The 14,364-nt window shown below is 50.5% G+C and overlaps 4 protein-coding genes and 1 non-coding gene across 5 annotated transcripts; 1 reads left to right on the top strand and 4 right to left on the bottom strand.

Annotated features, from left to right (window-relative positions):
* Positions 1-726: 726 nt before the first annotated feature.
* On the bottom strand, positions 727-798 carry GIQ15_t0038. Its single transcript has one exon. It is a non-coding gene; the product is annotated as a tRNA-Arg (tRNA).
* Positions 799-1,079: 281 nt separating this feature from the next.
* GIQ15_06534 (peroxisomal membrane protein PMP47B) lies at positions 1,080-2,189 on the bottom strand (the record flags this gene model as incomplete). The annotated part of the gene is made up of 3 exons (XM_033553951.1): positions 1,080-1,192; positions 1,250-1,965; positions 2,053-2,189. The coding sequence occupies 3 exons, from the start codon at positions 2,187-2,189 to the stop codon at positions 1,080-1,082; spliced, it is 966 nt and encodes a 321-aa protein (XP_033403466.1).
* Positions 2,190-2,818: 629 nt separating this feature from the next.
* On the bottom strand, positions 2,819-3,549 carry GIQ15_06535 (uncharacterized protein; the record flags this gene model as incomplete). The annotated part of the gene is made up of 2 exons (XM_033553952.1): positions 2,819-3,419; positions 3,497-3,549. The coding sequence occupies 2 exons, from the start codon at positions 3,547-3,549 to the stop codon at positions 2,819-2,821; spliced, it is 654 nt and encodes a 217-aa protein (XP_033403467.1).
* A 3,288-nt stretch (positions 3,550-6,837) lies between these two features.
* On the bottom strand, positions 6,838-11,615 carry GIQ15_06536 (uncharacterized protein; the record flags this gene model as incomplete). The annotated part of the gene is made up of 17 exons (XM_033553953.1): positions 6,838-7,032; positions 7,094-7,321; positions 7,391-7,438; positions 7,538-7,584; positions 7,910-8,157; positions 8,395-8,982; positions 9,034-9,246; positions 9,302-9,744; positions 9,799-9,869; positions 9,925-10,135; positions 10,193-10,218; positions 10,273-10,389; positions 10,440-10,557; positions 10,615-10,836; positions 10,887-11,311; positions 11,361-11,530; positions 11,581-11,615. 17 exons carry the CDS (start codon positions 11,613-11,615, stop codon positions 6,838-6,840), a joined length of 3,405 nt encoding a protein of 1,134 aa, XP_033403468.1.
* Positions 11,616-11,756: 141 nt separating this feature from the next.
* Positions 11,757-13,811, top strand: GIQ15_06537 (suppressor of stem-loop protein 1; the record flags this gene model as incomplete). The annotated part of the gene is made up of 4 exons (XM_033553954.1): positions 11,757-11,990; positions 12,209-12,531; positions 12,588-12,923; positions 12,977-13,811. 4 exons carry the CDS (start codon positions 11,757-11,759, stop codon positions 13,809-13,811), a joined length of 1,728 nt encoding a protein of 575 aa, XP_033403469.1.
* Positions 13,812-14,364: the final 553 nt, after the last annotated feature.

The following is a 14,364-nucleotide window of genomic DNA, read 5'->3' on the forward strand; positions in this document are numbered from 1 at the left end:
TGCCAAATGACTTCGGAGCGGAGTTCTTCGTGATAGCGAGGTTTTAAGCGCCATAAGACACGTTATCTCACGTTCGTTTTCTCCCCTCGACGGTCTACAAATTGATAAACAGTTAATTCTTCAATGGGTCTGATATTGATATAGGACGCCATAAACCTACCATCCACGCCTAGTGTGTTAATCTCGAGGTCTTTAACTCTTCACATCACCCAATATTCGAACTTAGTATTAAACAACTGAGGCGCCGTCTATTTCTCGGGCCCAAGAAACGACTTTAAGGGGCGGCTTTCGTGTGTGGAGAGGCTTTCGGGAGGATCTATCCGATCACGAAATTAATGAAGGTAAAAGAGGTATCTATGTATGAACAGCGTATGTACACGGCGTATCCTCTGCGTAGTAGATAAAATAAGGGCACAACGAGGAGTCGACGCTTGTCGAGTGAGCAACAGCGTGTATATTGTTTAATTTTTGTCGTTTCGTGAAGTCGCGTCTGGAGAAAAATGACGAGTAGATGTTGATGCTTATGTAATATATATACTACCTGCTATTGGCTACTTCATCCACTTCCAACTAATATTATCTCGCCCAGAATATAATTTTATAATATATCGCTTTATAATTACTATAATGGTTAATACGTGAAAAGGAGCGATAGTATATAATATAAAAGAAATAGACAGGAAATAAAAAATAAAAAAAAAAAAATGAAAAAAAAAATGCTTTAATCGAACCTGGCAGGACTCGAACCTGCAACCTCCTGATCCGGACTCAGATACTCTACCATTGAGCCACAGGTCCAGCCTTTAACTTTGAAAGTAAGGGGTACTTCGTGATATCTGGCAGATATCTTCTGCCTACACTATACTGTCACAAAGACGCATATACTTAAGAGATATGAGATATAACCAGTGGAAGGATGAAGTCATGTAAGGTATCGATATTCGTGACTAGCTAACTAGATTTTGTATTTATACAGTGTTGCTAACTCTTACACCACCCGTCTCTGACATTACACAGTATCAGTAGATATGGTAGATATGCAGAATAAGAGGTAAGGGTGCCTGGTAGAGAGTATATATCTACTTGCGGATGCTTCGTCTGCGGAGAGCAACCATGCTGTCATAGAGGACATCCTTGAATGCGAACAAGAAGGCTGCGGTGAGCACGCTTTGGCTGACCTTGGGGCCAATTCCTATAAACACGGTTAGTTCCGATGGCTACAAAAGAGATTGTATAGATGGGAACGTACCCTTGTACAAACCAGCCCATCCTTCCTCCTTGATAATCTTCTTGAACTTATCGTTCAAGCTCTCCTTTGGCCCATCCTTGTTAGCAACATGCATCCTGCTCTTGACAGTGATGTATGGATAGGTGATGGAAGTAGCAAGTAGCTTTCCGAGAGCGCCGAGATAAAAGGCGTCCGTGGCAGTCATCTTCCGCCTTCGCTCAACAACGTTCTTCAACTGCTCGAAGAAGGTATATTGCAGAATAGGGTTGATGACCAGGATAAGGGCCGGCAGGACACCGGAGAAGAGCGCAGCTGGACCTTCCTGGCGCAAGAGGTCCTTCAACGTCTCCAGAGTAGTCTTGGCCCGTTTGGCACCTCCTTCTTCAGTGGAGGATCGCTGGGCAGTCATACGTGTGTTGACGACCCAGATGGGGTTGGTGATCATAACCGTGGCGCTGCCGGCAATGGCGCCTGCGATCATGGATTCGGCGGTTGTGAGTTTCTTGGATGCGCGGCCAGCTTTGATGGCGGCCTTCTCGAATGCAGCGCGGGTCCATTCGTACCAGTAATAGTACACAAAGTTGGTTACACTGATGCCGAATACAGCGGACTCAAGGCCGGAGTATAGTCCTCGGATGCCTTCACGCTTGATGATATGGCGGATGGCTTCGATGGTAGAAGACTGGGCACGCTTCGATTCAACTTGCGCTCGAGTAGAAAGAGTGATCAGCGGGTATCTATACAGCAACGTAGAACCCAGTCAGCGCAGGCACTTCGAGAAAAACCGATCATTCGTGTTAGATATACGGGGGAGCGATGCGTACGTCAAGACCATAGACAGGATTCCACCTCCGGCTCCGGCCAAAGCGTGCGCGATGTTGTCACTCTGTTGCGCAGCAATGGTAGGCGCAGTCTTGGGCTTCTGAGCTACCGTAGTAGCAGCTGCTTGAGATTGAGACATCTTGTAGGAGGTATATAAGTATCGTTACTTCGAATGGCCCGGTTAATAAGGACTGGCGCGCTGGTTTAAGGAGAGAGTCGCGAAATGGTCACACTGAAGAATAAAAGGAGCGAAGTGCACAGTATATGTAAAAAGATAAAACCGACGAAGCGACCAAACCCGAGATAAAAAGCCAAATCGCAGGCAGAGATACCGACGGCCTTTTCCCTTTTTCTGCTTGTGATTTCTCGTCCTGCGACGAAGAAAACGCGGGTTGGAGGAGGCCGAGAAGTTCATATGACGTTCTGCCGGCTTATGCCTCGGCTCTTGCCCGATGTGGACACGCGCCTCTACAGAACAAACCATAGAGCTATATTGTACATATATATATGATCTGATGAAGTGAATAAAATTATAAGGATAGATAACGCCTACGTGGTAGGCCCCAATATACCCACCGCTTGCTAGAATACACCGCACCTGGCCGCAGACTCCCAGAAGTGATTTATAACCTCCAATGCTCCGTAGCGCCCTGTTTGGTGGATTATACCACCGATGCCAAATCCGAGATGAATAAACAACCAAAGCCTCAAAGCTGCCACCCTGGATAAAGAAAAAAAAATATTTGTACGCCCCCAACAGTAGCCACATCATACGGGACTCCTTGCTTCCCACGGCTTGATCCTCTGTTCCCAGTACTCCTCAACATTATTCTTGCTCTCCGTGCGTATGAGAACCTCTGTCACTTTAGTAATCTCATCCCGATGGGGCTCCGGTGCCTCAAGAATAGCCTCCTGGCTGCAGCTGGTCACTTCACTCTGCTGTTGTTTGCGTCCGCCGCGTCCGCTTCGTCCGCTTCGCCCGCTCCGTCCACTTCGTACACTATACTTAGACATCGGGTAGCCATAGTCTCCTGACAGTGTGGACGCGCTGTAATTTCCACTATAAGATTTCTTGCTAGGTGTAGAGCTAACGGTAACTGTGGTGATTGATTTTGTTTTCGGAGCGTATGATGCAGAGTGGGACCGGCTGTCGGGATATGGCCACCATCGTATCCTGAGTCCGCCAGAAGACGTTATGTGGTGGGCATGTTTAGCTAAGGGAGCTAGAGTAGGTATAGAAGCTGTGATGATGACGAGGTAGTGTTTGAGAGCTCCCCAGATAGCCAGGTCAGACATTTTCCAGGCGTAGTCCATACGAGGACTGAGACGGGAGATGTAATAAGCTTTCATAACAGGTGCGATAAAAGCACTATTGATATTAGACGGAAGCGTTAGAAGACCTTGTAAAAAAAAGCCGACGTTAGATATAAATGGAAAGAGACCTACAGTAGGCTTAGCGAGAGGATGGTTGAAAGAGTGATTTTTGTGCGCAGTGGCATTTGCAGTTTGGATATCACAATGATAGGATACCCGGCAAGGACTAAATCCGACAGGCAACAGCAAGCTATGGAGTAATATTAGTATTCAGTTCCTTTCCTTGCGATGGGGGTATGGGGTATTCTAACCACTTTGAAAATAAGCAGAGGTTTTCACAACGCTTTCCGGCCAACATCTTCCTCTGATCGTTCGATTGAAAGCAGCGTCAATGGGCCTGCATTGACCCAGGATGATAAACACGTCCACCGTGTTGACGAGAGTGAGCAAAACTATGCCAGCATAGAAATAAAGAGCTTGACTTTTCGCCTTGTCTATAATGCGTACAAGAAGTAGCATGGCAGAGACTTTTCCCCAATTCACAGCCAAGTCGTGCATGGGTCCCGAAATCCAGAAATATTTGGTCATTTGTATTATCTGACCCAAAGAGAGTTGGGCCTGGTGGGATCCCAGGCCAGAATCAACAGACGCCGTAATTAAAGCTGAATGAGCGCACCCGAAAATCTGATGGGTGATCAGTCCATAGGTCAATCGTGGATAAAGAAGACCAATATCATACCAATGCTAGAATTATGAAAATATCGTCCCAGCCGAAGAGACGAGTGAGACATGTCCGTACCCATACTCTGATCAATACTACCACGGTCGAAATAACGAAGCCAAACCACGCAGCTGCAATGATCATAGGGCCCTTATCGTCGCTGGGTTGCCCGTTGCCTATCTCCCAACCTGTATCCATCTTTAGCGAGGCTGGTTTCGCTGGTGTAAGGGGTAAGACTGATTGATAGCCCGGTAATAAGGCCTCATCCGACGGAGCTTCGGCTCAAAAAAATAAAAATAAAAAAATTTCAAGGTCCCATGGGTTTTCAAGAAAGAGGACCAGTAAGGGTATGAAATATGGGCGATGTGGACGCAAGGGTATGGCAAGTTCTCACGTCAACGGCTGAACTCTCTATCGAGTTCTTACCACCCTAAAACCATGTGGCATCCATAACTAGAATGTACAGAGTACAGTTCCAGCCTCCCTTGCACGGCAAGGTCGGCGCCTCATCGTTCATATATCAAACGAACCCTTAACCCCTAGTTAAAAGTCGTGACATGGATGAGAAAAGCAAGTTCAAGGCATCCCACGCCATCACCACTACACACACCCATGGCTGTTTAAGGTTGGTATCATAGAAGCATGCCACAAGCCATCGGACCGCGAGATGTTCATGGCATTGGATGTCGGCAAGTTCCTCCCTTAGTAAGATCTTTTTTGCCACGTCTAAGGGCAGTTAAGATTGACGGTGGCTGCCCGTACGCTTCGTCGAGCCGTGCGGTAGCGACCTGGAGCCGCGTTTTAGATCGAAGCTTGAAGCGTTTTAGGAACAAGGAACTTTCAAGCGAGTTTGGGATCGATAGGCTGGTGGCGTTGGTTATGGCGATGTATGTGAGGAATAAGAGGTGAGGGTTTTGACCTGTATGAACTTGGCGATGCCACTAGTTGGCACTTTGTTTCTGGGCGAAGATCTCGGGTTGACCTCCCCCGGATATATGAACCAGGGTCAGTAGCGATCTCTCCGGTACGGCGTATCACTCCATACTGAGTGCCTAGAGTCGTCGGCTGGACCCAGTATTTCGAGAAATGATTTTTCACCCTGCAGCACGGAGTACTCCGTAGATCAGTCGAAATGTTTTGAAGGATGGCCTTCATACGAGGGCCCATAAATGTCTTCGGGGACATAAATATCTTCGGAGAATGAGAGCCGTACGCCATCTTTCCGTGGCAATCATTTGGATGCAGACGCGATCCTTAGAGAAGGACAGCATGACTTGATCGATATGCGGAACATTTTCATGTCAAACCAAGTTGTTCAACTAACTCAAGCTTTGGCGACATCTCGCCGTCATGGCGCAAGCTGAAGGGCTCGAGTTAAAATTTGCAAGCCAAAAAAATCTTCGGACGCGGCCCAAACGCTCGTTATGCCTCGAGTACATATAGATCATCAGTCCCGTACACGAAGGATCATGACTCAGGAACCCCTGAACCCTTCAGTCGGATAAAACAGCCAGACGGCGCTGTTAGTAACCGCTTAGTGATAATCGTTCTGTCAGCCTTCAAGTTCGCTGGAGCAAGGGCTTTTACCCGAACCTTCAACACGGAGGCCCAGACCAGCAGGCCGGTATATCGTTTCTGACCTATTGCTACTTTCGGCTCGGGGCTGCGAATAGAGTGTGGTCAGTTTACTCCATCTTCATCGACATAAATATTGGCCTATGGGAGCGGGAAGGCTTAGGTTCAATAGTGTTGATGGAGTGACGTTATGTCCGGCGCCTGCGAACTTAAGATAACTGTAATATATTTAGGCAAAGGTCAGTGAGCTCAGTGGCAGCCCTCGGTTCATCCCTTTATGCATAAAACAAGTCGATATATCAGCCTTGCCGTCGACAGGGACGAGGTTGGCGGTTAAGCGGAAGAGTTAGGGAGCTACCTCGGCCTAAACAGGGTAGGACACGTGATGATTATCCTGATATGAAACTGGCAGGCCGAAGAGATCGAAGATGGGCACGAGCAGAGGGTGCTTTGACTACGGAGTACGCTGGAGAGAAAGCAAGTGCAAGGACCTAATGGAAACATATTCTAAAGATAGCCTGGACGTTTACAGAATATATGTAAGAGAGCGAGATAGAGAAAGAGATGAAACTGCAGACGGAGAAAAGGAGAAACGGAGAAAAAGGATATGGTACGGTAAGTGTGTTCCATTCGAATCAGCTGTGGGCGATACGATAGGATAGATATCCCAGCAAAAACAGGTTTATAATAAAGAAAGGGAAAGAAAAAAGGGGGGGGAGGGAGGTTAGAATAAACACATACAAAACCAGAAGTATGAGGAACGCAGCATTAGGTTTTCATAAGACGGGTGGGGCCTTCCCGTGATCGTCGATGGCATAGATGGAGACGGGATCAGGACGGGATGGGTATGGATCGGTTGGAGGGAGGGGACAGGAATCAAATTCGTCATGGTATGATACGCATGGCTCGTAGTGTAGGTTAAGTAATGTAAGACAGATGCGGACCGGACGGGGCATGAGGAAAGGGGGGGAAGGGGAGGGGAATAAATAAAGAAACCAAGTGTAAACAACCCATTTAAAACGACATTAAATTAATCCCACCGCCCCCATCCGATAGAAACACTGCTTTCATGATGCCAATTTCACGCCAAAGGGAAGCACAGGACAGCACATGGCGTGGGAAAGGAGAAGCATAACCACGGCATCGGTCGAGGTGTAAGGGGAGTAGAAAATGGAATTTAACAGCATGAGCCGCCGGTATTCGACTGCACGCCTTGTCCCTGGCCAACTTGCACGGTTGGCTTGTTGTTGACGGTTGCGGTCCCCATTCGCTCCTTGATCTGTCTGGCCATGGTCAAGAAGGCTTGTTCGACGTTAGAGGCGTTCTTGGCGGAGGTCTCGAGGAATGGGATGCCGAGACTATCAGCGAATTCCTGGTATATTATTAGCACAGATATATCATGGAAAAAAAAAAAAAAAGACGAAGAGACTCACCTTTGCAACGGTGTACTCGACGACCTTCTTGTCTTCCATATCGCTCTTGTTGCCTACGAGGAGCTTGTTGACGCCCTGCGTGGCGTAGCGGTCAATTTCTTGCAGCCACTGCTTGACGTTGTTGAACGAGTCCATATCCGTCACGTCATAGACAACACAGATTCCATGGGCGCCTCGGTAGTAAGAAGATGTGATGGTTCGGAATCGTTCCTGGCCTGCGGTATCCCACTACTCATTACATAAACATTAGTACGGATTCGTGATACGGGCGATTTGTCGGTGAAGTGAACAACGTACGATCTGGAGCTTGACGGTCTTTCCATCGAGTTCGATTGTTCGGATTTTCTATCCAGGCCAGAGAAGTCAGTGTACAAGCTTCCACAGCTGCGTCCGGAGGGGACCGGGGACCAGGGACGGGGGGCGGTGGGGGAAGGGCCAACGTACGAAGTCGACACCGATGGTAGAGATGTAGCTCTCTGTGTAGGTATCGTCTGCGAATCTGAGGAGCAAGCAAGACTTTCCTACACCGGAGTCACCGATGAGGAGGAGCTTGAACAGGTAATCGTATCTACCACGCCGGTCAGCATCTCTATCACGTCACATGCAGGATGACGACTGCAGCCTTGAGCAAAGGCGATATACGGTGTCGTCAGCGTCCAGAGAACGAGGGAAAGCTCTACAGTCACATCAACGGGTTAGCTGGGCTATATCTCCATCGGCTAAGGCGTGGGAGGTGCCGGTCCAGGGTCTGGCGGCGAGGGGAGCTGCTGGGCGAGAAGCTGGCACTTACTACTCAGGAGTCATGGTGAAGGTGACGGGAGGGGAAGAGAGGCGACGGAAGGGTCAGATAGCTGCTGGTGGCGGACGGGCGGTAGCTGGATCGAGACGTGCGACGGTGTAGTATCTGTGCTGGCTGGCTGAAGGAGAGTCTGGCAAGGGGAAGACTGGGGATGCTGCGTCGGGTTGGATGGTTGCTCTGCGTTTGCTGGGCTGAGGGCGGAAGGTCAAAAGGCGAGAGAGCGAGGTGAAGGTCGAAACAACGTGATACGCTCTTCCGCCGGACGCTAGGCCGGAACAGGCTAGCACACAGATGTACCTCCCACCTCTTTTCGGCCCAGAGGTACTTCCACATACTACCCTATATCTCTACATCTCTATACCTATATATATATATACCTATCTATATATAAGATGGCAGAGATTATTTACTATTTACTAGATACTATTTACTAGATACTATTTTACTAGATACATGGGGCTCCGTGTTGGAGAAGCTGGTATCAGGCATGTGATACACTCACGCGTAGCCGTGAGTCTGGAGCCACTCGAGGATGGCCTTCTCCTCTCGCTCCTTGTAGTTGGCGTTGGACTTGATGGTGTCCGCGGCGATGACCAGGGCACGGTCATATCCGTCCTGGTCCTTGTCGGCAAAGAACTTGGCAATGTCCTGCTCGACGTCGTGGTCGGCATACTTGATCAAGCTGAGACGCACGAAGCGCTGGAGCACGACCTTGTTGGAGCCCAGCTTCTCCTCGATGCGGCTCCAATTGGCCTTGATGAAGTCCCACAGCAGGTAGCGCGCCTTGGGGTTGGCGGCCAGGCCGGAGGAGCCGGTGTGGACGTCCTGCTGGGAAACCTTGGGCGAGAAGAGGAATTCCATGAACTCCTTGATGAGGGCCGGGTCGGTGGTGCGGGAGAGAGCGCCAAGGCAGATCTCCTTGCCGTCGATGGAGGTGTTTCGCTCGTACTCCTTGACCAGCTCGTCGTACTCGCGGCGGCCTCCTTCTCCAACATTGACGGAGAACACGGCGGAGCGGAGGTTGGTGTTGATCGCGGACTGGTCTCCGGATGCCCAGGCGTCGAAGCGGCGCTTGGCCTCGGCGACAGTGCTACTCTCGCGTTAGAACGATCATCGTTTCAGGAACGGGACTTGGACTTACCCTTCGTGGCCAGAGCGTCCGGCGGAGGTGATGAGAAGCTGACGAAGCTGCTTGGTCAAATAGTCGTCCTCGGCCTTGAACTCCCAGCCAATCTTCTCGGTTGCGGGAGTCACCAGCTTGCGGACATAGGCCTTCAGGCCAGCAGAGACAGCCTCGTTGGTTCCGAAGATGGATCGAAGGCCACCGATGGAGGTCATGATTTGTTGCCAGACGCTACGGAAAGTTAGTATAAAATCATGCATAAAAAAGTTGCAGGAGCACATCTTACAGGCAGTCAGTCTCATCTTGGAACTTCTCAACCAGGGCGAGCAAGGAAGCAGTGCTTCCCTCGCCAGAGACAGCCAAGGAGGCAGCATCACCAACCAGGCCGATTCTGTCCTCAGTGCTAAGGAGGTGTCTGGATTCACCAAGCTTGATGAGGCGGTCTTGTGGGTAGTTGGTGTGGTAGAAACCACACTGGTCCTTGTTGACCTTGTAGAATTCACTGCAGTTGATGTTCTCAACGGCGTCAGACTTCTTGGTCAGGTTACGGATGTCGGCCTTCTCTGCCTTGGGACCGGATTGGATGCCGAGTGGGATCCACCACATGGTCTCGTCCTCTTCTGGCTTGACATCGCCAGATGCAAGGAATCGTCGTTGGTCAACGGTGATTTGGCTAGGCTGTTCAGAAACGGTCACAACAGGGAAACCGATCTTGCGGATCCATGGGTCCTAGGTCCAGTTAGTATATAAATCAAGATGCCGTGCATACAATGAATGACGAACCATGAAGGATGTGACATCCTTTCCTGAGACCTCGCTAAGGGCAGACCATAGGTCGGCGGTGGTGGCGTTTCCTTTATCGCTTGTTAGTATTCCTCCAAGACAGGAGAGTGAGACCGTGCCACTAACCGTAGGCATGGGCCTTCAGGTACTTGGCAACACCCTTGAGGAAAACCTCCTGACCGAGGTGGCTGCTCAACATGCGAATGACGGAGCTACCCTTCAAGTAACTGATGTGATCAAAGATCTGGTCAACCTCGAGGGCGTTTCGGACTGGAACCTCAATGGCGTGAGACGCACGTAGGGAGTCGAGTTTCATTGCTTGTTGGACACCTTCAGCCTGTAAAACTGTCAATATGGGAAATCACAATAACAAAGTACCTCTATGGTGACGTACGACAAACTGCGACCAAACGTTCCATTCTAGATAATAGTTAGCCTTGGCCATATGCTTGAACTTTGATGTAGAGTACTAACCTGGGTGGAAATGGTCGACGGCAAGCCAGCCAACCCAAGTAGCGAAACCTTCATTGAGCCAGAGCTCGTTCCACCAGTCCATGGTGACGAGGTTACCGAACCATTGATGGGCCAATTCTATACTCCTTTAGTAACAACACGCATGATGAGGGAGGTGTAGTATCTACCGTGAGCAACGACGTAGGCAACGCGGTTTCTGTACTTTTCGTCAGATTTTCCCTCCTCGAAAAGGACGGCGGTGGTTCTGTAGGTGACGAGACCCCAGTTCTCCATAGCACCCATGGCCTTTCACACAGTTAGCATGTCAATTCTACAATATGAGAGCAATAGGGGTAGTCTTACGAATTCGTGGACGGCAAGGAGATCAGACTTGGGGAGAGGATAGTCGACCTCGAAGACTTCAGAGAAGTAGTCCAAGGTTTGGGAAGCACACTCGAGAGCAAACTGAGCTTGCTCCTTGAGGCCCTTGGTGGTGTAGACACGGACTGGGATGCTGGCACCGTTGTACTTGCGCTTGGTCATGGTCTCGACGTACTCGAAGTCACCGACAGCCCAGGCAAGGAGCTATGATCGACGTTAGTACACGCCTTATATAGGATTACGGGAATCCTCACGTAGGTGCTCATGATGGGAGTACGCTCGAACGAGACAAACTCGAGCTCAGGCTTGCTTCCGTCCCGCTTGGCCTTGACGGGCATGTTGCTGAGGGCAGTCAGACCCTTTGGAATCTCGACCTCGAAGTCGAAGGTGGCCTTCAGGTTGGGCTCGTCGAAGCAAGGGAAGGCCTGTCTGGCGTCACAGGCCTCGAATTGGGTGCTGAGCATGTACTGCTTGTCTCCAACCGTGGGTATGCTTGGTCCCGGGGTGGCTACCGACTTGTATTCGGCACGGCAGAAGCCAGCCATGAAGTTGTTGATGGTTCCGGTGAAGGAGACGGTCAGGAGCATGTCTGCTGGCTGTATCTCCTCTGCGAACTTGAAGATGGCCCGCTCGGACTTGCGGTCGTATGAGATGTCCGTGGCCTTGCTGGCGGCACTTCCTGCAGAAAGTAAGTATACATCCTGGAACGTGTTACAGACTAGACAGACCATCTTTGGCAGAGATCTCAGCTGCCTGGACGTCAATTGCCTTGACATTGATGACGACCTCCTTGGTTGGACGGGTGATCTTGGTGTCTATCTTGACGGTTCCCTTGTATCCCCAGTTGCCGCCAATGGTCAGATCGTACAGCGAGACATGGTAGTGAGATGGCTTAGCCCTGTTATCATCGTCAGCAGTCTATCCGTCTCGTCTACACGGGACACTCACACGTCGGGCAGCGTCTCCCTCTCGCTTGGGTTCATCGTGCGGAATTCAGCAGAGCAGGATCTTTTCTGGAGCGGGATAGCTAATCCAGCAGACTTACGAGCCGACCTGAGTGATCGAGATGCTAAAGATGAGAAAGGTGAAGAAGAGGATGCTGAAGAAGAAGAGAGGGAAGAAGCATGGAGGGGCCGGAGGAGGGGCAGAAAGTCACTCGCAGGGCGGGCGCGGGTGCAGCCATGACGTCGCGCTCCATGGCTAGCCGCCGCGCCTGCGAGTCTGCGCACTCGGCGCCCGCAGACCTGAGCCACGACCATCCACGCGACGTATATCAACTAAGATATAGACAGACAGAAGATACAGGCTGGCAGGGTATAGCAGAGGACAAGCTTCTCGGAGTAAACAATGGCTTCTTGGTACGGCAACCTAATTGAGACCTCAGTCTGCTTTATGCAATTGAACCGTCCTCGAGCAATTGAACGACAGACATAGAGAATAGTAAGTACTGGACTCCGTACAGATGTAAAATAAAAGATGAAGTTCTGATCAGATTCTGATCTCGCCTAAACCTGCCGGAGCCTGCAGCCAAGACGCCAGAAGAAGATCGGCTTCACGCGAGTAATTCGGTCTCTAGCGCGCCAGCGTCTCAGCAGCACGTATCCCGGAGTCTCTCATGGCGCACTCAGACGAAGAGTACAGTGCCGCGGGCTCGGAGGACGAGCTGGACGAGAATCTCGAGGAGGAGGACGAGGACGAAGACGATGTCGATGTTGACGTGCGTACGGCTGGCGGCCGGCGGAGAGACCGGGGCAGGGCCAGCAGGAGCAAGAAGAAAAAGAAGAAGCGCGACGGAGCAGAGTGGGAGGTAGCCAGGACGTGGGAGACGCTGGTCGAGGGCGCGGACGGGACTATCAGTGCGACTGTAGATGGGCTGCTGGAAGCTGGCAAGAGGAAGCGGTAGGTCCAAGGCCTACGATCTTGAGATGTCAGAGACGAGTACTGATATTCAGCAGGTTGCTTAAAGATACTACACCCTTACAGCGAGGTATCATTCGACATCTCATACTCGTTCTCGATCTTTCCTTTGCCATGGCGGAGAAGGACCTTCGGCCGACCAGATACCTCCTCACGCTCCGGTATGCGCAAAAGTTCGTGCTCGAGTTCTTTGAGCAAAACCCCATCTCCCAGCTGGGTATCATGGGCATGAGGGACGGGGTTGCAGTGCACATCAGTGATATGAGCGGGAACCCGACAGAACACATACTATCCCTCCATGCGTTGCGGTCAGAGGACCCAAAGGGCCTGCCGAGCTTGCAGAACGCCCTCGAGATGGCCCGCGGATCCCTATAGTGCGTTGCCATTCCAGATCTACGAGATACACACATACAACTAACTATTACAGCCATACTCCAACACACGGCACACGAGAAGTCCTGATCGTCCTCGGTGCCCTCCTCTCCTCAGACCCAGGAGACATCCACCAGACAATCACCTCCCTGATCGCCGACAAGGTACGGGTAGGCATCATCGGTTTGGCCGCCGACGTAGCCATCTGTCGCGAGATTTGCGCCAAAACAAACGACGGCAATGACTCCAGCTACGGCGTCGCCATCGACGAGAAACATCTCTGGGACCTCCTGCTGGCCGTCACCACTCCACCGGTAACTTACTCCCAGCGCTACTCGTCCAGTTCCCTCCTGATGATGGGCTTCCCTTCACGCACCGTAGAATCCTTCCCGTCGCTCTGTGCATGCCACTCCAAACCCGTCAGAGGCGGCTACATGTGTTCCCGGTGCGGAAGTAAAGTATGTTCGCTACCTGCCGAATGTCCAACCTGCGGCCTCACGCTTATCCTCTCCACCCATCTGGCGCGATCATACCACCACCTCTTCCCGCTGATCAACTGGGTCGAGGTTCCGTGGAAGCGAGCGTCGAGAAGTATCAGCTGTTTCGCATGCGGCAATGCCTTCCCTCCCGTCCCGCCGCGAGAGAGATGGGACAGACGAGAAGGATCCGTCAAGGGTATGAGCGTCAGTAGCAGATACGAATGTACAGTGTGTCAGCACCATTTCTGCATCGACTGTGACGTCTTTGCTCATGAAGTTGTGCATAACTGTCCCGGCTGCCAGAGTGGTAAGCCCATGGGTGCTGGTCTGGCTGCTGAATCGGCGGCAGAGTCTCATGCAAACGGCCACCTTCAATCTAGCAACGGTGGAGATGCAATGGATACTGGCTAGCCATGTATACCCATGCCTTTTCTCTTGTCAACGATTCAACGACTTGCTTTACTCCTGTACTATAAGAAAGCGATTTGCCCTCTTTTCCCATTCATCATAAGCATCATACCCATAACAACTAACCCTTACATTCGAAGATCCTGGCGTTTGGTTAAATGGTATAGTCTGGTAAAATATAGTACATTCTACCATTCATATCTATATTTTTATGAAGCCGAAGTAACTACTGCGGACCATCACCATACGTTATACGCTTTCGTATAAACTTGACAGTTTCTAAAGATTCATATAGCGGTCGCCCATCAGCAGGTAACCGGTAGATAAATAAAGAAAGAGGACTAGGGGTAAAATGGGCAAGCCGAAGGGTAAGGTGAGGAAAGGTGATATATTTAATAGCGACTGGCACTATTTAACTAATTCGGAGCGGGAAGATCTAAATCTCCCGATATTTAACTATACGCAACCCTCAACCATCAACAACCAAACACATTTACTCCAATCCTCAAGAAAGGGCATATTCTATTCACAGAGACAGTCTACAATACTCCCTCTG

The sequence above is a fragment of the Arthroderma uncinatum genome (genome assembly GCF_011692745.1).
Source record: "Arthroderma uncinatum strain CBS 119779 chromosome Unknown scaffold5, whole genome shotgun sequence".
Taxonomy (NCBI): domain Eukaryota; kingdom Fungi; phylum Ascomycota; class Eurotiomycetes; order Onygenales; family Arthrodermataceae; genus Arthroderma; species Arthroderma uncinatum.